Source organism: Sinocyclocheilus rhinocerous, unplaced genomic scaffold, assembly GCF_001515625.1.
Source record: "Sinocyclocheilus rhinocerous isolate Xijiao unplaced genomic scaffold, SAMN03320098_v1.1 scaffold86, whole genome shotgun sequence".
In the NCBI taxonomy this organism is placed as follows: domain Eukaryota; kingdom Metazoa; phylum Chordata; class Actinopteri; order Cypriniformes; family Cyprinidae; genus Sinocyclocheilus; species Sinocyclocheilus rhinocerous.
This window is the reverse complement of record NW_015650012.1, coordinates 268,850-290,564: the sequence shown is the minus strand read 5'-3', so window position 1 is coordinate 290,564 and position 21,715 is coordinate 268,850. Positions and strand designations below refer to the sequence as shown.

General features: G+C 37.0%; 1 protein-coding gene across 1 annotated transcript in view; it reads left to right on the top strand.

The window, feature by feature from the left end:
* gabbr1b (gamma-aminobutyric acid (GABA) B receptor, 1b) overlaps positions 1-21,715 on the top strand; it is a 108,717-nt gene that overhangs the window by 22,164 nt on the left and 64,838 nt on the right. The window contains exons 2-6 of the mRNA XM_016516266.1: positions 6,337-6,420; positions 13,741-13,805; positions 14,366-14,504; positions 17,354-17,539; positions 17,648-17,665. Of these exons, the coding sequence (XP_016371752.1) occupies positions 6,345-6,420; positions 13,741-13,805; positions 14,366-14,504; positions 17,354-17,539; positions 17,648-17,665 (484 nt within the window). The 5' untranslated portion in view covers positions 6,337-6,344. The remainder of the gene's footprint in view (positions 1-6,336; positions 6,421-13,740; positions 13,806-14,365; positions 14,505-17,353; positions 17,540-17,647; positions 17,666-21,715) is intronic.

The window sequence follows — 21,715 nt, the reverse complement described above, 5'->3', positions numbered from 1 at the left end:
GAAGAAAATTAGGCCCCACAGACTGGAAAACGAACAAGAGAAGTATACTTTGTCTTTAGGGTGGACTCTTTTATCTTGGACCAGTAAGAGGTTCCACCTACAAACCACCCAAAATGTCCATAGATAGAACCCCCTAGTAATCGCATAGTATTGTGCTAAAAAACACTCAGAACACATTAGCTACTGAAAAGCAACACCCAAGCATGATGATAGCAAGTTTTGCGCTGAAAAACACTGCTCACATTCAGACAATGTAAAAATCTACTTTAATCCAGTCATACTGATCTATTACAGCCAGTGTCAATGCTGCTACACTCTCAGAAAAAATGTGCATAAATTGTACCTTTAGAAGTACAACAGCTTATCATTGGGGCAGCACCCTTAGAAGGACAACGTTGTACCTTATTTATCCCTAAAATGTTCATAATAGTACCTTAAAGGGATAGTTCACCAAATCTGTCATCATTTACGCACCCCAAGTTGTTCAAAGCCTGTATGAATGTCTTACTTCTGCTGAACATAAAAGAAGATATTTTGAAGAATGTTGATAACCAGTGTTCGAACTATACCGTGGCCGCGATGCTCATGACAAGAATATTATGTATAGTTATCTTTATTGAAGTGAATTAGGTTTAAATCGCCGTCATGCATGGATGAATGATATTTTTGCAATTTTACACATAATAATCCACGATGATCACATTACACAAAACTGAAATTGCAAGTCAAAATAACACATTGTCAATATTTTTTGAGACCCCCCAAAATTTCACAAATCCCGTTTTCAGGGGAGCCCATGTCTTATTAAGGGGAGCCGAGCTCCCCCTAGCTCCCCCGTAGTTCGCACCCTGTTGATAACCAAACAGTTGACGTTAGCCATTGACTTTCATGGTTTTTTTTTTTGTACTATGGAAGTCAATGGCTATGGGTTAACTATAACTTTAAGTATGCTTATTACTACTCTAAGGTACTACTATGCACCTTTAAATGGTAGATAAGGTACAAAGTTATCCTTTTAATGGTACTGGCCCAGTGATAAGCTGCTATATACCCAAAAATGTAACATTTTGGCCATTTTTTCTGACAGTGTAAGCCCTGCCCTTTTTAAGTCCAACATTTCATGCTAATTTACATGCTTATACTATTTCTATGGTGGGTAATATTAGCAGCACAGGTGCAAACAGCTAATCCACACATTCACGCTAGATGAGGCGCTGATGAGACACTGCGGCGAAACCTTCAAGTTCACTCATCACCTCTGCAGTCAGATGGGTGAGAGGGTTCGTTTACAGAGGCATGGGGGAGACAGCGTGTCACCGGGGGTTAAAACATCAAGAAAGTCTGACAACAGTCAAAGAGCAAACGGAAGGAGGGAACATGAATGGTTGCCTGGCAACAGAATTAGGCAGTTTTCAGCTTTGGTTTCCAGTCAAAAAGAGACGTGCTTTGCTTTCAGTGTCCATATAGAGATTGTCACCTTTCATTTAGCAAGCGAATGTGCATGAATGTGTGTGCACCAGGGCTGTATCCACCATAATCAAAGCAGGAGGACGTTTCCACCCCAGTTTTAGATTAGTAGGCAAACGGTATGTCTTTCACAATGACCGATACCTAAAATGCTACCTTTGGGCTACCCAGTCTTGAAAATGTAGGTGTTTATAAGGTGGTGAAAATCGAAAATGTGTAGGGTTATGGCTGTGATTTCAGCGTTGTGCACTGCAATCAGGCTGCACTATATACACTATAATGAGTGTATGATGTGAGAAACCGTTTGAGTGAAAGATTTGTTGTTTTCATGAGACAAGCCAGTTAGAAAGATGGAGGGGGGGAAAGATTGAGAGTAATTGCTCTGTAGAGAGATAAAAGAAGACTGAATAAGTAGGCAGTTTTCAGCTTTGGTTTCCAGTCAAAAAGAGACGTGCTTTGCTTTCAGTGTCCATATAGAGATTGTCACCTTTCATTTAGCAAGCGAATGTGCATGAATGTGTGTGCACCAGGGCTGTATCCACCATAATCAAAGCAGGAGGACGTTTCCACCCCAGTTTTAGATTAGTAGGCAAACGGTATGTCTTTCACAATGACCGATACCTAAAATGCTACCTTTGGGCTACCCAGTCTTGAAAATGTAGGTGTTTATAAGGTGGTGAAAATCGAAAATGTGTAGGGTTATGGCTGTGATTTCAGCGTTGTGCATTGCAATCAGGCTGCACTATATACACTATAATGAGTATATGATGTGAGAAACCGTTTGAGTGAAAGATTTGTTGTTTTCATGAGACAAGCCAGTTAGAAAGATGGAGGGGGGGGAAAGATTGAGAATAATTGCTCTGTAGAGAGATAAAAGAAGACTGAATAAGGAGGAAGGAGAAAGACAGCAGTGATTTTGGAAGGACGCAATAAAAGAAACAATGCTGGGCTATAAAAAAAGCAAGCCAGAGAGAACTTGTTAGAAAGAGGAGATAGATAGATGAGAAAGAGCTTGCTACCAAAGCGGTCAGTTTTACGCCTCAGGTGGAGCCCTGTCTTCATGCCACTGTCAGACTGTGTGTGTTTGTGTGTGTGTGTACATTCACCCTTTAGAAAGAGGGAGGGGGGGAAAGATTGAGAGTAATTGCTCTGTAGAGAGATAAAAGAAGACTGAATAAGGAGGAAGGAGAAAGACAGCAGTGATTTTGGAAGGACGCAATAAAAGAAACAATGCTGGGCTATAAAAAAAAGCAAGCCAGAGAGAACTTGTTAGAAAGAGGAGATAGATAGATGAGAAAGAGCTTGCTACCAAGCGGTCAGTTTTACGCCTCAGGTGGAGCCCTGTCTTCATGCCACTGTCAGACTGTGTGTGTTTGTGTGTGTGTGTACATTCACCCTGCACTGCAAGCGCTTTTCATTAGCTTCATTTTCACATAACAAAGCAGCAGCCGCAGTCTCCTCTTCACTATAGCTAGCAGAGCCCCTCTCTGCCAATAGCTGTCCAAAACCTAGCAAGCTGCATGATGATTGTTCCAAAATGTAGGCAGCAATATTATGCCTCACTTTGGGCAAATTCTAAAACAGAATTACATGTATCCTTCCCTGAAAAAGCTATTTCAGAATGCATTGTGACAAACTCTGTGAGAAACAAAAATGGTGAATGAGTCAAGAAATAAATACCTATATTTCATTCAGTATTGCATAGTATTGATTAAAAAAAAAGTTAAATAAAATCAAAAGTGTACTCTTTTAGGCTACCTTATATTTTGTGTGCTTTTAATGCTTATTAGAGTATCACGTTGTTAGCTTAGCAACATGCTAACCTCACTCTCTTAAAGTCTCTCGTGTGCGTCACGTGAGGAATTCTTTATATGGTGTGTGTCACACAGGTTTATGTAGAGCGTTCTAAATCAGTCGCTTATGTGGTTACATTTATATTAGGATGATGCCTTAGGGCCCATTCACACAGGGCACATCCTAGCATTAAAAACAGCTAGACGGAGCGTGACAGAATTGAACAGAAGGCACTTTTATAGCAGCATTAATTCCCATACACCTTTGCTAATGGGTAGCCTACTTGACATCAAATACTTTTGGGAATTTGTTGTTCTGGCATTTAGCTAATTATTATGTGTGCAGTTTTAATGAGCTGATATAATTTGAAAGACTACATGAAATATTTGTATTTTTAAAATGTTCATTTGTCACACCGTGGGACCATTTAAAATGAAACCATTAAAGGCAAAAAGTATTAAAAAAATTATAATACATGGCTTCTTAAACATACTTTTCCATACACTTTTTATGTTTTAATCTAAAATGCTGATATTAATTTAAAAACCTCATGGACATGCATCAACTACCCTAAAAACACTCCATATGCTTATGCGTAAGCAGTACTTAATGTTCATCTGATTGGGCCATTGTTTTAAAACTGACGCTGATTTACAGTGCTGCATGGTGTAAACTATTTTATCTTGACATCTTAAAAATTACACGCTTGTGGTGTGAGACATGCTGTAACGGACAAAGATGTCTGCCAATTCCATATTTCCCATAGACCAACAATTAGTGCAGACAAAACGCAAGAACATGTCCTGTGTGCACAGCCCCTCAGAAGACAGCTGCCAATGTGGGCAGTAGACAGCAAGGCAGCACACTAGCTCTCTTTCTCTCCCTCGTTCTCTGTGTTTTTTTCTGTCAAGGCTGTACCGCAACTCCATATGTTCATTGCATTCATGAAAATCTTTCGAGCTGCCCAAACCCACTAAAGTTAATCCTAACCTGCCTTTCATGCAAGGACCGTCTTTATAGCGCTCTACGCTCCCATGACGGAAAGCCTCGTCTGCTTTTATAGTGTGGGATGAAATGTGTTATGGCTCATATTCTCGTTCATACTCCTTTGAGAACAGTTAGAAGCTGTGAATAATCTCTAGAAATTGCTTCCATTGTGATTACAGCACAGGAAGTGTAAAGCGTTCTGGTGGAGTCGAGTCTTCCTGCTTTGCTACCTGTATTTCAAATTAGCATATCATTTGGGTGAAATTAATTTATGTAGATTAGTCCTAGTTGATTGTTGGCTGTCTAATCAGATTGTGTGTTAGTGAATGTGAGCGTGTGTGCGCACGTTGGCTCCAGTTCCTCATACGAAGCCGGTGGTTTACGTGCTGTACGCCCCAGATTTGTCTCTCTGTGGTTTTTCAGCTCTTTGAAGCACGTTTCTCTTTCGCTTCCCTGCTATTCTACACTCATTATAGGGGCTTATGAACATGCCCTGCTATTACATCTTGCTTTCAATGTTCCTTTTATGTTGTCAACAGGGTTCAAAATGAACACTTGCCAAGCTCCAACTGCAAGAAAAAAAAAACAGCTTTAATGAGTTACTCAAAAATAACAAAAAATTACAATTTCATTGCTGGAAGATTTTCTTAATTCAGCCACATTTCATACACAGTATGTCTAGTTATTTTGTCTATTTTTGTTGAATGGAAATCAGAATCAACCGTCATGCATATCCGAGCACAGCAGTGGGGTTTTTGTTCCTGAATGAATCAGAGTGGTTTTTGAGTCACTTGAGTGAATGGACTCACTCATAAAGGGCAGTCACTTGTTTCATTCCTGAATTAATCTGTGTTTTTGAACAAATCAATTAAGTGAATGATTTATTGACTCACTCATAAAGACAGTCACTTGTTTCATTCTTGTTTCATTAAATCAGTGTTGTTAAATGAGTCAGTTGAGTCCAACATTCAATAACTTACTCGTAAAGATAGTTGCTTGTTTCTATCAGTATTTGAAACAAATTGATTAAGTGAAAGATACACTGACTTAGTCATAAAGACAGTCATCTGTTTCATTCCTGAATGAATTAGTGTTGCTAAATGAGTCAGTTGAGTTAATAATTCAGTAACTTATTAATAAAGACATTTGCTTCTTTTGTTCCTGAATGAATCAGTGTTGTTGAAGGAATTGGTTGAGTCAATAAATGAATGACTCACTCATCAGGACAATCCCTCCTTGTTTCATTCCTGAATGAATCTGAGTTATTGGATTAATCATTTGAGTCAATCATTCAATAACTCCTGTCCTGAATGAGTATTGTTGAATGGATTGGTTGAGTCAATTGCCTTCTTCTGCCATAACAGTGTAATATATCGAAAGAATCGCGAAAAAATCTCTATCACTAATGTAGAGTGCATTTAAAATATGTTATAATTTTAGAAAAGCCGCTCAGCTAATTAAATTCAAGGCTTAAGTGTATGCTTTATATGTATCTCAGTTGCTATACATATGCTGCTACAAGTAAAATGGGACCCTTGTCATCAAAAACAACACCAATAAATACACAATACCCACTGACTGAAACAACAGCTATCATTCATCTTGCCCTCCCCCATCTACACAAGCTGTGATGCTTGTTGGCGTGTCTGAGTCAGAAAGCAGCTAGGCGGAAAGGGAATATTGATGGGGAAGGCTGGGCAGTGCTCGCACCTTAATGCAGATATTAAGCAGATCTGTAGGATCTGAGTAAGGGAAGGCACCCTGCTGCGAGTGACTCATTTGGACAGTCGTGGTAGACTAACTGTGAATCTAGAAAAGGAGATCAGCTGTTCAGAGATTTCAAAAGGGCCGTCTGTCCGCAAGTGCTGTTTCTGATCTGTTCCTCGCCGCCCTTCTGTTTCTCTCCTCGCCCCATGCCTCCTTTTTTCAACCTCCACCAGTTTCCTTTCTCCTACTGTGTTTCCTCTCGTCCTTCAGGAACCCCTCTCACACTCATCTCACACCCCTGAACAATCACTCTCCACCCTCTGTTTTCACACTCAGCCATTCCTCCTCTGATAATGCCTCTCTCTTTCTCTCATTCTGCAGGTGGAAGAATGGCCCTCTCGTTTATTCTGTCGCTACTCCTCTGGTCTTTTTCACTTGCCGTGGCCTCACGTAATACAACCGAAGGTAATGGAGAGAGCTGAAGCCTGTGTGTGAGAGCTTTGGTGTGTATGTGTGTGCTCTTTTTTAGTATGTGGATTTGTGTAACTTTTTAATAAATGCTTATTTCATGTGTATTTCCTGTTTTCAGTTGTAAATTTTTTTTTAATATAATGTTGCATATAGGAATTAATTCATAATAATATAGGAAACAAAAATACTTAATACTATTTTTGGTAACATATTAAAGGGATAGTTCACCCAAAAATGAAAATTACCCCATGATTTACTCACCCTCAAGCCATCCTAGGTGTATATGACCTTCTTTCAGACGAATACAATCAGAGTTATATTAAAAAATGTCCTGGCTCTTCCAAGCTTTATAATGGCAGTGGATGGGGGTCAAGATTTTGAAGAAAAATAAAGTGCATCCATCTATCATAAAAAGTGCTTCACATGGCTCCGGGGGGTTAATAAAGGCCTTCTGAAGTGAATCAGTCCGTTTATGAAAGAAAAATATCTATATAAAACTTTATAAACCGTAATCTCTTCTAGTGGTTCAACGGATCACAAATCTCACGGTTCGGATCACATTACGGTTTTTGACCCACGGTTTGGATCATTTTTCGGATCAGCAAGAAAAGAAAAATATTTCAATTTAACTTGCTTTCCATTTACGTTACAGTCGGGATCACTAATAGTTACGCCCCCAACATTTGCATATACCCGCCCATGTTCTATGCCAGCCGCCAGCCGAACCTGCACAGCCAAATCATCAGAAGTTCTGCAGATATTGTGAAGAAACAAGCGAAATATGTAGCCTGTTACATTACAGTACATAAGATTTCACTTACCACATAAACAGAGTAAGGAGAGATGACTGAGGATGATGGCGAATGATTTACAGATCCTGAGCACCACTGACAAGCATTTGATCTTATAAAACGTGTGGTAAGTACTGCCGCTGTAGTTTACACCAGAGCACGTGCGATCGCAAATCTTGAAAGTGAAAGTAAAAAGCGATCGTGCATTCGATATTAGTTTCAATGCACGCATTTTATATACAGTATAATTACCCAACGATATAACTGCGAGAGAAAGTATTTAAATATATATTTTCCCTGTTTCCTTCCTGCTTTGTGAGCTACTGAAATGAGCCGCACTGTGAAACAGCCAATCAGAGCAGAGCTCAACATTGAGCCGCACTGTGAAACAGCCAATCAGAGCAGAGCTCAACATTGAGCCGCACTGTGAAACAGCCAATCAGAGCAGAGCTCAACATTGAGCCGCACTGTGAAACAGTGTGAGCGAGTGAAATGAGCCGCACTGTCAAATGAAACAGCCAATCAGAGCAGAGCTCAACATTGAGCCGCACTGTGAAACAGCCAATCAGAGCAGAGCTCAACATTATTATTCATGACCCTTCCAAATAAGGTAAAAACAGACCATTTCATTATAGGGACAAATCCTAGGGTTGTAAATGGACATGTAAAACCGTTTCTGGCGATTGTTTGCATAAGCCAAAAATAAGCCACATACTGTACCTTCTATGTAGATATCAGAGAACAATTAAATAAAATATTGTATCAATGCATTCTATGGCACCTTTAATTTGTGTTCCGAAGATGAACAAAGGTCTTACGGGTATTGTACGCATTATTATTATTATTATTATTGTTAAATAAAACCACTGGTAAATAAAACGCACCTTAGTATCGATATTTTTGTTTGAGTATCGATACTTTCGATACTCGCGTCAGTATCGATATATCGATACTTTGGATCGATACGCTCATCCCTAGTAGAGAACAGCGCGCGAGTAACGAATCGAGTTCCCTTTCGCCTTTTCTCTCTGGAATTGTTTAAAATTTGCTTGTTTGTGTAAATACGAACAAATAATAAACTTATACTCTATTATGGTTAAATTTTGCAATTAATCCGTGGATCACATGCGTGCCGAACCGTGGGGCTTGGTCCGTACGGATCACGGATCAACTATAATCCATTTAACCACTAATCTCTTCCAGCGGATGATGTAGGACGTAGGCGTAGCGTAAACTCCGGTGAAAAGTGACAAACGCGGAAGCACAGAGGAGAGAGCAAAACAAAACACCGGTCACAAATTATAAGTACAAAACAAGGATTTGTAAACACACTGGACACTGTTTTTCCTTTGCTGTACACAAAACTTGGCTCTCACGATACTAGCATATTCTCACTGAAGCTTACGCTACGCTTACATCCTACGTCATCCGCTGGACGCCACTCTCTCGTGAACGTGATTATGACAGTTAGAGGAAGCTAGAGATTACGGTTTATAACATTTTAAATATGGATATTTTTCTTACACAAATGCATCGCTTCACTTCAGAAGGCCTTTATTAACCTCCTGGAGCTGTGAGGAGTACTTTTTATGATGGATGGATGCACTTTATTTTGCTTCAAAATCTCGACCACCTCCAATTGTATTCGTCTGAAAGAAGAAAGTCATATACACTTAGGATGCCTTGAGGGTGAGTAAATCATGGGGTAATTTTCATTTTTGGGTGAACTAACCCTATATTCATTATTAAAAGGGCAGTCAGTAATATGATGTTTGCTTTCAGGGTTGCCAGGTCTAAAATTGCATCAAAAACATTCCAAATTCGCATTCCAGAGGGTCAAAACCTCGATCTAAATTGTGTTCCGTGGGGGCAGGGGATTTTGCTTCAAACAGCGGCTAAAAAAACAACAACAAAAAAACCAGCAGTAGTACAAAAGTAGCCCAATTCCACAGGAAAACCGCAAACTTGGCAACACTGTTTGCTTTGCACCGGCCGATTTGGTTGTCTTGTACTTACACTGACACCTAGTGGTGTGGATGCATCATGTAAAAGCATTTGTTTTTGGTTACCAGTGTCACTGTTAAAATTTGCAGTCAGCTATTATTTATACAGTTATTTATTTAGTTTGGTTTAAAAATGGCCTCCATAAAGTGACCCACTCCATGCAAAATAAAACAGCTTTTATTACACTACTGATATGACTTCATCTCACTATTTTAGTATTGCTATTTTAGTATTGTTTATATATTATATATTGTTTATATGTTGTAATATTTATTAATATTTAGAATTTGCTTCTTTATAAAAAAGTTTCCATTTTAGTAATTTTGTTACGTGCTTTTGTCATTTTTATTTTTGAAATTATTATTATTATTCTTTTTTAAAGATTTCTATCCACCTTTTTTTCTAACCTAGCCTACTAGGTTTTAAATTGTAGGAGGCACTTTGGTTTTGGGGAAGTTCCACTCAAAAAGACTAAAACAAATCATTTCAGATCACACAGTTCCGCTAAATAATCCTTATCCTCAGTTTGACTGAATGAGCTATACATTTTCCTTCATATTCTATTTTTCAGACGTCAGGAGAATAATGTAACGCATGGTATTTTAATGTGACATGATGATATAACAATAATGTCAATGGCAAGAGCTCTTCTCACTCCACTGCATTCTTTTCCTCCTGATAACTTTCCTGATAACATATACTGCACATTTGCTGTCTGCTCTCCCAAATTAATAAACAATATAAACCATGAATAATTAATTGAAATGCACTAAGAATCTCTTGTTTTTCTCTCCAAATCCTCATGTCTCTTTCCAGGGTTGTTTTCTAACTGATGCTTTCAAATATAATTGTTACGTAATATAGACATGTACTACTCCAGTGAAATTTAACACGTCCGTAATATTGCTGTGGAAATAATCAAGCTTTTGGGGTTATTCATGTTGAAAGTAATTTGTTAATGTTTTCACACTTTCAAATTTTCTTTTAATGATCAGTAGTTGAAGGGTGAGTAGAATAATGTCGCCTCATCATACCCAGTTTTTGAAAATTCGTATTATTCATAATTGTTCATAGAGCGAACGTTTCACTGATTCTTTACAGTTTAAGTTATGCCTATATTTTTAGGTTCTTTTTTTCCCCCGTTTTAGTATTTTTACTTCAACTAAGCTCGTATTTTCATTTTTTAATATTCATATTTAATTTTATGTTAACCTTATTTCAATTACTGAAAACAATTTTGAATAGTTTTAGTTTTAGATTCAAACTGAAAATTCATGAGAACTCATTGTGTGGCAGGCAGTTTTTTTTTTCATTCACATTAGCAAACTAAAAGTTTACATCTTGATACATAATAGATGCAACATTCAGTTTTAGTTTTTCCATCTGATATTAACATTTAATTTTATTTCAGCTTTATTTTAATTAATGAAAATGATTTTGTTTTAGTTAGCAATGAAAGCACTGTACTGGATAAGAGAAAGTTCTTGATCCCCAACTTTAATTGTGTGTGAAAGCATTTGAAAAAATGTGTATGTCACTTTTTGTGTGCATCTCTTTGTTTTTATTTGTTTGTGTTTTCTAGGCAGTGTGTTGGTAATCCGTGCGTGTTAAAAGGTCTTATTCACTGGTCACATCAGTCAGCATCTAGAATTGAATTTTTTCTCACGTCTCCTCCATCCAGCTCTAATTGCATGCTTCCTATCTCAGATATTACAAGCTTAGCTAGTCTGCCTTGCCCAAGCTGAACGACTAATGAAACACAATATCAACACTATTGGATGTCTGACAGCTATAATAAGTACATAAATCCTCACGTATATAATCCTCCCATGCATAATTGTCCTGTTCTATGGCCTGCTGAACAGCAATAAAAGCCTGTGGAATATTCCTTGTCACAGTGCATCTCCTGATCTGTCATTATAAAGTCAAGCACATACACACTGCAAAGTTTTAGGAGTGATAACCGAACAAAGCAATAGCTATAGCCAACGCTATGTGTCTAGTGGTAGTAAACAAGAAACATGGAAGCCAACAGTTTAACCTAATTGGTGTTAACTATTTTTGACATTTGATATTAAGACTAACGATGGAGACAGATTAGTCTACAGAGGTGCCATGTTTTGTTTATGCACATAAATCACTAATTTCACAGATTTCATGACACTTTGGTTGTTACTTCCTCATGTGTTTAGGAGGAAATTCAGTTGTATAATATGGTTGTCAATGGTTGTAACCAAACTCAATGTGTACAGTGTAATTACACAAATAAGTACTAAGTAATATTAAGTAACTACTTGCTATAAGTTTAGGGTTAGCTCCTTCTAATTATGCATAATTTACTGGCTTCACTACATATAGTAAGTACGGTAGCACTTCATTTTACAGGTCTGTTCCACATGTACATACTATTGTCACATGTTTATGTTTCCATGCCCCCATTTGGTCTTCCTGTTCCTGCTCCCTGATTGCTTATCATTTGTCCCATGTGTTTCCTATGTGGTTTCCATTGATCCCAGGTGTGTCTTGTCATCCCATCTTCCTGTTCAGTGTATTTAAAGAGTGTTCTGTTCCCTGTTCTTTTGTCCGGTATTGTTTATGTCAACTCCTTGTGCTACGTGTGATTCCCCGCGATATAATTAAATTCCTTGGTTTTGTACTCCTGGTCTCCTCGTTCCTCGCTCCGTGTTCCTGCACCGTAGCAACCCGTGACAACTATGTACTTATTATAGCAATTACAATAACCGGGTAATACTTACCCTGAACCGACCCCTAAACCCCTAAGTATGCTGTAAGTACATGTACTGTAAAATAAGGTGTAACTGTAAGGACATGTAACGTGTAACATGTTACAACATCGGATATATATGGTATTAAACTGTGGATTGTGGGCATTTTCTCTCTGCTCTCTCTTTAGTTTCTCTCTCCGTTGCTAAAATAAAGTGTTATCAGATATTGGTGTTTGACAGTAATTGTTTTGAAATGTTATTTGATTCAAATGTGAGATGTTGCATTCGTACTTTAACCCTGTAAAACCTGATGTATGAAATAATAGTCAGATGATGTTTTTAATGGAAGTTTATTGAAGTGTTAGACTTAAAAAAATAAAAATAAAAACTCAGTTTTATTCAGAAGCCCAAACTGAGCAAAAATATGCAATTTGGTGCAGTTGCACATTTGTATGTAGATATATACATCTGAGGCATTTATATACTGTTATAGTTTTTATTAATGTTTTGAATTTAGCTTATTTAAAATGTTTCCGTTTTAATTTTAATTTGAGTAATTTTGTTACAGTATGTGCTGTAGTCATTTTTTTTTTTTTTACATTACTAGATTTATTATTTAAATTATTTTTATTTCAGTTCGAAGTTTTTGTTTGTTTTGTTTTTATTTATTTCCTGTTAGTAATTCAGTTCAAAATTAAACTTATTTCAATTATTTGTAAAGGCAGCATTTCAACTTTTCAATTTTTTAAAATCTAATATTTCAGGTTTATTTCCATTAACAACATCATTCCCTTTGATTCACACCTCTAAAAAAAATCAAACCTAAAAAGTGCCGTTGTTGAAGATGACCATCCTGACCTGTTCCATATACAGAGCGGGATGAAGCATTCAGTAGAGGAGTGACAGCCATATTTAGCAGCAACGTGGACATGCTCTTCTTGAATACAGTCGCACAAAATGCCAGAATACATGTTGTGCAGTGTAGGCTTGGCATTTCAAACGACTCTAGAGTCTCTTCAAAGCTGCGAACAGCGAGCCAATGGCAGCATTTGATTTTGATAATGCTGCTCATGTTTTTGTCTCTAAAAATACCCTCACACACAAAATGACTGTAACACAGACACATGCACGTGGGAACAGTCGTGCTGGTCTGCCTTGCCCTCAGGTTCTGGGATTGACGATGACTGTAATTAGCTGCTGACACTGTAGGTGAAGCAGGCTGTAATAACAGGTTACAGCTACGCCGCTCTTTCATTTTGACAGCAAATCCCCGGCAGAGCCGTGAGCCCAGGGGACACTCAGACATTTACACAGATTAGAGGCATGAATGACTCAAATATAATGGAAAATTAGCGCTCTTGAGTTTACTAGTACTATATATGGATACATCTGTAGTTTGTGATTACAATAGGCTCTGATAGTGAAGCCACTAGTCTGTGAAGGTAGCTCAATTTTAAATTTTTGTTTTGTGAAATAGAGTAATATATATATATATATATATATATATATATATACACACACACACAGTATATATCCTATTTTATCATAGTGGCAGGAATGGAAAATTGTACGAATAAACGGCTCAGGCGGTCACTGGAGCTTCTGTCATGGCTGTCACTATTGCTTCTGCTCACATGTTCAGAAAGGAGAGTCCTCCATCTAACGGACAAAATGAGCGTTGCAGTTTGTGATAAATGGTGGTAGCATTTTCTGTCAGTGTATTAGTATTATTTGAAAGACATCCTTTAGAAAGCATGATTATCTTTTGATTATTTGCACATCTTTTCCATCAGGTTGTGCTATCATTCGCCCGCCAAGAGACGGAGGGATCAGATACAGGGGTCTGACTCAGGAACAGGTGTGAAGATTTACTTTATTAGTAATTTATTATATTAAGTATGTGTATCTGTATGGGTCTAGGGGGATAGATGGACAAGTGTAAACTACTGTTGAAAAATTTTAGGTCGGGTTTTTATGTTTTTAAAAGTCTCTTATGTTCACCAAGGCTGCATTTGTTTGATTACAAATACAGTAAAAACAGCCTTGAGATATTATTACAATGTAAAAGAACTGTTTTCTATTTTAATATGTTAAAATGTAATTTATTCCTGTGATCAAAGCTGAATTTTCAGCATCATTACTGCAGTCTTCAGTGTCACATAATCCTTCAGAAATCATTCTAATATGCTGATTTACTGCTCAGGAAACATTGATTATTATCAATGTTGAAAACAGTTGTGCTGCTTAATATTGTGTTAATTTATTTCAGTATTATTTGATGAATTAAATGCATTTATTTGAAATAAGAAATCTTTTGTAACATTTTAAAACGTCTTTATTGTCACTTTTGATCAATTTAATATTGAATTTAGTATTCAATTTAAAATAAAGTATTAATTTCTCTCTGTCTGAATGCAGATCCGCAGTGTTCAGGTGTTGCCGGTGGATTATGAAATCGAGTATATCTGCAGAGGGAACAGAATGATCGTGGGACCAAAGGTCAGGAAGTGTCTCCCTGACGGCACATGGACTGACCTGAACCAGCGCAGCAAATGCTGTATGTTCAACTCTTCCTTTTGTTATCTGCAGAGGTCTAAATTGTGTCTAGATAAAACAGACTTGAGTGAAAGTGAATTGTTTCCATAGTTATTACTTTAAAAAAAAAAATTTTTTTTTCCCTGTGCAGTAACTTTATACAACAGCCTGTTTAATCAAGTCAAGTTCATCCATCTTCACAAATAAAAGTAATTAAAACATTGCTTTAGGTCAGTGATGTGATGCCATAAACGTTCAGCTGGGAGCTTCATATCTTGAAAGCGCACTAAAAAAAGAGAAAAGTCACAATGACCCGCAAATGTACTAAATGAGGTCTAAATGAACTAGTAGGGAGTGTAAAGTATAATTTTTGACTTGGAAATGTGAAATGTGAATTAGAGAAGAAGTGTTTGGTTCCATAGATCCAGTGTTATTTATAAGATCCAGTTAATTATTTATATATACCGCTATGCTATTTATTAATATATTGAATAAACTTTAATTTTTATATTTACAGGTTTCATTTTAGTTTAGTTTAAGTTTTAGTCACTTTGCAGTGTGTTTGTCATGTTTTGTTTTATTTTATATATATATTTCTTTTTAGCTTTAATTTTTATTTATGCAATTTTAGTATTTCAACTTAAACTTATTTTAGCTGCCAAGGCAACAAAAAATAATTTTGTGCAAGTTTTCATTTAATATTTTTATTTAATTTGATTTCATCCTTTTCTCATTTTTAGTAACAATAACAACAATGAATAGTACTCAAGTAAAGTTCAGATTCTCCATCATTATGTTTAAATATAGTAAATACGTGAAGTACTTGAAACGTCAGCTTTTCTGTTCAGGCCATCTCTATCTGTCTTAGACTTTTGCTAGTAATTCACAAATGACTCACAATTCATTGTTTATGTCTGTACTTATCACAACCCTACAGGGCATTTCAGTGCAGCTGCACGTGTTCATCAGGTACAGAACAGCAGATATTTTCAAGACTGTGACTGTCAGTAATAGCTGATTATGAGAGTTATTCTTGGCTATCGGTTTAGTCTGCATCTACATTCACCCGTACTCAGCACATGGCCTAGTTTTCTACATTTAGGAGACTATAACAGTATTTAGTTAATTTAGTTAGCTGGCGACTTTGGTAGATCAGCAGACATGACTTAAAATATCAACAAATATGTCAGATTTTTTTATAGCGTCACAAGTGTATGTTTACCTACCGTATCTGTCTAATTCATAACTTCTCTTTGACATCTGTTCTTAAATCAAGCTAATTGAAATTACCTTACACCAACTGTACCTCAGATTGAAGTGACTAATGGTTATGGTCATGTTTGAAATGGAATATTAGCATAATGTTTAGTGTAGCCGTTTTCAAATTGACTCCAGGGGGCCGTAAGGGAGGGGGCTCAGAGAAAAAAATTTTTTTTTAATAAATAATATTAAACCAGTAAATAAATAATTAGGTAAATAAGAATAAAACATATTTCAAATAAATAAATAAATATACAATGCATCTAAAAATATAATACTATAGTGATTAGAAAATATATACACAATAGAAATGAAATATTCTGCAAATAAAGTTTTACACGCATTTAAAATATCCATTTTCACAGTCTGTATACATATATAGCTGGCTTTTAAATTTTAGGATGGGGGTCTCTCGCATGAAAATGGTCATTATTGGCTGTCTGTGGCATATAAGAGATTGAAAACCCCTGGATTAGTGCATAGTGTGCAGTATACACTGTTAAGTGGCTGCTATTGTGAGGAATTAATTGCAGCAGTACGCAGAATACAGTGTAAGCTTTTCAGACCGTAGTGTGCTACTGCTGTCACATGACCTCATTAATTCAGCATCTATTTCAGATATAAACCAATAATCATATTAAATCCATCAAGAAGGTGGTGTGCAAAATTGCAGCAGATCTGATAAATTCATCACAATAGGAAGGTCATGCAGTGTTGCATTGTGGGATATAGTACTCCATAAAGTGTGCTCTGTTGTCTGATGCATTTATTGGCAGATGGAGTGCAGTAGGTCATCCAGGTTAATCATTCATGGAATACTATATACCACAATACAATGCTGCTTGACTTAACCTTCCATTTCCAGTGCGCAAAATCTTTTGTAGCATTATAATTGATTTTACTGTCTCTTTTGATTTAGTTCCTCCTAGCTGAATATCTCACTGACCCTACACTTTTGAACATTAGTGTATCCTGAAGATACGGAAGAACAAGCAAGAGTAGTATGCTATTCTCAACAGAGCTGAACTATTTTATTCTTTTGAGGACATCCCCAAAATGGAGGTTTTGTCAGATTTAGCTAACGTCTGGATAAGTTTTTCAGCAATTTTGTCCCCAAAAGTAAGCTAGGTCAAGTGCACACACACACACACACATATACTTAAACAAAAACCATACCAAAACAGCGATCACTTCAAACCTTTAAACTGTCCTGTGCTGTTCTAAAACGGCATTGACACAAAAGCGCTGAGGCATTTGACATAAATGACGGAAATATGAAGTATTACAGATGGCCGCTGAGCATATTGTGCATTATGTAATCAGTCTCTCAGGGTGATATGTTCTGTTCTTGCCATTTTTTCATTGCTGACAAGACAAAAAATTAATGGTAAGGCTGTATGCTTTTTTTAAAGGTAAAGTACCCTGTAAGGGAAACTTCCATTCCAGACTGCTCACATGAAACATAGATCCTAAATGAATATAAACCACCACCTTTTAGCATTAAGTCAACACAACAGTTTTAAAGCATCAATGAGGTGTTGAAGGATCAGTTTGTGAATAGCATATATTTGTATAACTGACTCTTCGCTGTGGCGTGTGTGTGCTCTTCAGTGCTGCCGTGTGCGAGGGTGTGGACATCTCTGGAGAACGGCCGTGTGACGGTTCACCCTCCAGGCCCAGCGGTGGAGGGCACGATACTGCACTACAGCTGTCTGGAGGGTTTCATCTTGGTGGGCAGAAACAGCACTCATTGCACTAAGCTGGGCAAGTGGGACTCACCCAAACCTGTCTGCCACTGTGAGTACTAGTGTGTTTGCATACTTTCAAACTCGCATCAGTTTTATATTTTATTCATTACTTATAATTCTGTTTTTCTCTTTCTCCTGTGTTATGCTTCTAATGTAGATGACAGACATTATACAGGTAAGAATGTTTTGTGTTCTTGTGTATACCAGTAGTGTAATTACTGAGGAAACATTGTTACTTTGCAATAAACTGAAACGTTATAAAAGGTCTAATAATCCAGAAGTCTCCAAACTGAAGAATCCCACAAATTGGCTACAACTTCCATTTCCATTTTACACCAAATTCCCTAGAGGTGAAGATTTTTGTCGACAGGTGGGACATGTCCCCACAACGTTTTGCCAAAGTTGATTCTGTCTCCACCACTTTTTGGAAACCATTGAAAAAAATAGGCATGCGGAAGGCTTATAACACATAGCAAAAGCATCTCCAATCTGTCGTTCTTCATAATTTAATTCATTGGTGTAACACAAAATACATTTGTGACAGTCAGACAGGCCTGATCTGTAAACCCTGTCACGCACATATCAAGATTTATAAACAATATCCTACGTAATTATGTGCAACACTACTCACTCTGGACCATACACACTCTTTTATTGTAGGATCGAGATGAAGAAAAAAAAAGCTTTATATTTACACATTTAGATTAAATATACTACTCTAGTGAATGAATGAATGAATGAATTAAGCACACAAATTACATGAAATAACTATCCAGATGTTAGAAATTCTATACATTTAAGGCATAAATAGAAATATAGATTCACTTCTTTTAGAATAGACATACTGTGTGTGTTAATGACCGCAAAGATTGCTTGGCTGTGAAAATTCTGCCTTAAATTCTGTTCTATTTCAGAAATCAGAGTCTAAGTACAAAGAAAAAAAAATGTATCTGAATAATGATCATTGATGCGAACTTGATTCAGAAGATGGCTTAGCAACATACATACACTGCCGGACCCGTTCCACACCTACGGTACCACTGCTGCACATGCGCTGTTGCCGTTGTGCGGCTACTGTATATTATGCGTCCCAGTCACGAACAACAACCATAAAATGTGCACAAATGAGTGAGAACTGACACTGATGCCTGATGTTCTGTACAAATTAATTTATATGTACATATTTCCTGCTTTTAGCTACTTTTTCAGCGCATTCAGTAAAGGGAATCAGCATGTGGTGGCCATGACAACTTCAGGCCCACCATCTCTGCCACGACCTAGTCCCCTCCACTTTTTAAAACAAAGATACACCTGTGCTTTTTAGCAACTAAGAACCCTTGTGAAAAGAGGTGCGCTTAATTGTACTGACTGTGCACTGAGTGTGCTTCGAATCTGTACTCACAGATAATATTAATGAAATACAAGGCCACTTAGGTGTACTTAAAAAGAGAGTATGCTTTCATGACTGTTTTTTAAGACACATAAGTGCTCTTTAATAATTTCAAATTAAAAATGTCACTTTAAAGTACATTATTATTATGTAAAGTACATTGTTTTAATAATCATTTTGTTGTGCTTTAAAGAAATGAACTTATTTTGATTTGTTGACTAACATACTAAAGCACATGTAAAGTACTTGATAATCATTTCAAATGTAGTGAATTATTCAATGTTACATTTAAAATTAGTATATTTTAAACGCACTCAATTGCAGTTTCATCAGTACATTAATTACAAATACTGTATATTTGAATAGATGACATACATGTTTTAATATAAATTATATAAATGTACATTTTAGTTTACCACAAATGCATGTCAGTACATTCGGCGGTATCTTTTAACCAATTTAATTTAAAAAATTTTTTACAATTACTTTTATTTATTAATTTTTTTTACTGTCTTTGAAATATGGTATGTTAATTTCAATTAAATAAAAAATATTATAATTTAAATTTATAAGAAATGCAATTAGCTGAATTTTAGAGTGCTTTTTGGCCCACTTAATTATACTCAATAAAAGGTACAAAAGCTGTCACTGGGGTGGTACCTTTTTTCTGAAAGTGTATTATATAAGTTATATTTTTTTATTTAAATGCAACTAACATTCAGTTAATTGTTGAAAAACTTTGCATTCAGTTCTATTTAGTACTATGTCTTCCTTTGCATAGAAAGTAAGCATTGTACAAATTAATATTTTTTTTAATAATAATATTAATTATTTTGGGCTGGAAATTCCTCTGGTTTTGAATCTTAAACAAGCATCATTGTTTTACGAAACCATTTATTTTTCAAAGGAATTTATGGTGTTCATCCCTACCTGGCAGTGGCATTGTTGAGTGTAAAGAACTGTGAAGTTCCCCATGAAATGAACGAGTAAGATGAAAATATTCTTTTCTGTCAAAAGGGGGCAGCATTTCATTCAGCAGTCAGTGAGTTTCTTTACTAACCTGAAGGGGGCAGCATTAGACAAGTTAATTTTGGTAATGCAATACTAAAATCATGTCAGAAGATGGCAGTATTGAGTGCACAGAGACATCCTGTAAATGAGACTGTCTGTCATACAGCACTCACCGATGAGAGCCCCTGTATGCTATGCATATGCATATGCTATACATGAAAAATTAATTTAATAACACCATAGGAAGCAGGATTGTATCGTCCAGAGGTGCATAATCCAACATGCCACCGCTTGAGATTACATGACGAATAGATTCCCCACGGGACTGCATGACCTTGACTTCCACAGGGCCGGATCAAGGTGAATGAATTGTAGATACTTGTCCTGGATGTTTTGGCATGTGCGCGTGTGCGTGACACTTTGTGCAGATCAGCCCATGATGTTTGCTAAATTGATTAATGGAGGTGTCACTGTCCCAATGATGGCAGTGATGTCTGCACACTGAGAGAGAGGGTGATGGAGGGCCGGCCGGCAGAAAATGAGAGAGGAGAGGAGGATGAAAATGAAGGAGGGGAAATGGGATGGGGAGAGAGAGAGGGAGTGAGAGGAGGGGAAAAGAGAAAAAAAGAAGGAGGGGGGACACAAAAGTAGGGGGTTGTGGGAAAAGAGAGATAGGATGGTAGAGAAAAAGCAATTTAGGGGGAGGGATGGGAAGAGTAGATGATTTATGCGCTACATCTACTTAGTAAATGGTGTTTTTTCACAGTTTTTACCTGGCTGGAAACGCGCTCCCAGGTCATCACATGCTTTCTGCCACTACCTGCCTCTGCCAGCAGCCATGATAACCTGGACACGTCACGTTTTGGTAACGGTACGCTTCACTTGGAACCCCAACCGAAGTGGTACTAAAAAAATTACCAGGTACTGTACCCAGTGGAAAATCCCCCAAAAGTGAACTGTACTGAGCCGTACCATGCAGTGGAAAAGCGCCATTAGTAACTATAAAGTTCACTCTATTCTTCTCCCAGTTCACCAGCCACTTATTTGCATGTATTTCGAGAGAAATTGATGAATTCACGTGCTGTAAATCGACTGACAGGACTCTGAACTGCAGCGCGAACAAACATGGCGGCGTCCATCTCACGTTACAGATCACGATCAAGATCATTTAGAACGGTTTTTAAACGACAAAACACACTCATTTACACATATTTGTGAATCGGAATATCAGATAGTTGATGACATGGTAAGCAAGTTCATGAATATTTTGAATAAAATAGGAAAAACGAAATAAAAGCGATCCATCTATCAGACAGTAGGCTTGTTTGAGATGAGCAAAATCTGCGCAGAACCGATCACCGCGAGATGCATGCCGGTTAGAAAAGTGTCCGACTTACCTCCGACTTGCTCTGATGTCATGCTGACGTGTGCAAAAAAACTCTCGCGGTCGCCTAAAAAAAACTCACTCTGGGGGGACCGCTAGAATATTTTAAACTCACCAGTGAACGGGTTAAAGGCACAATATGTAAGATTTTTTTATTAAAATATCCAAAAACCACTAGAACAGTTTTATATATTTTGCTGACTTGTGTCAAAACATTCTTCGAAACATTTGGGATAATGTAAGTATTATCCCAAATGTTTCAAAGAATGTTTAAATCCAGAGAAATAAGCTATTTTAACTAGTGACACGGAGCGTGTCCATAGTGTCATTGTGTCGCCTGCCAATGACGTCATAACCCCTCGATTTCCGGTTTTGTTTTGTAGAAAACATGGAAACACCAAAGACGCTTTAATATGCTATGCATTTTATTAGACAGGTGA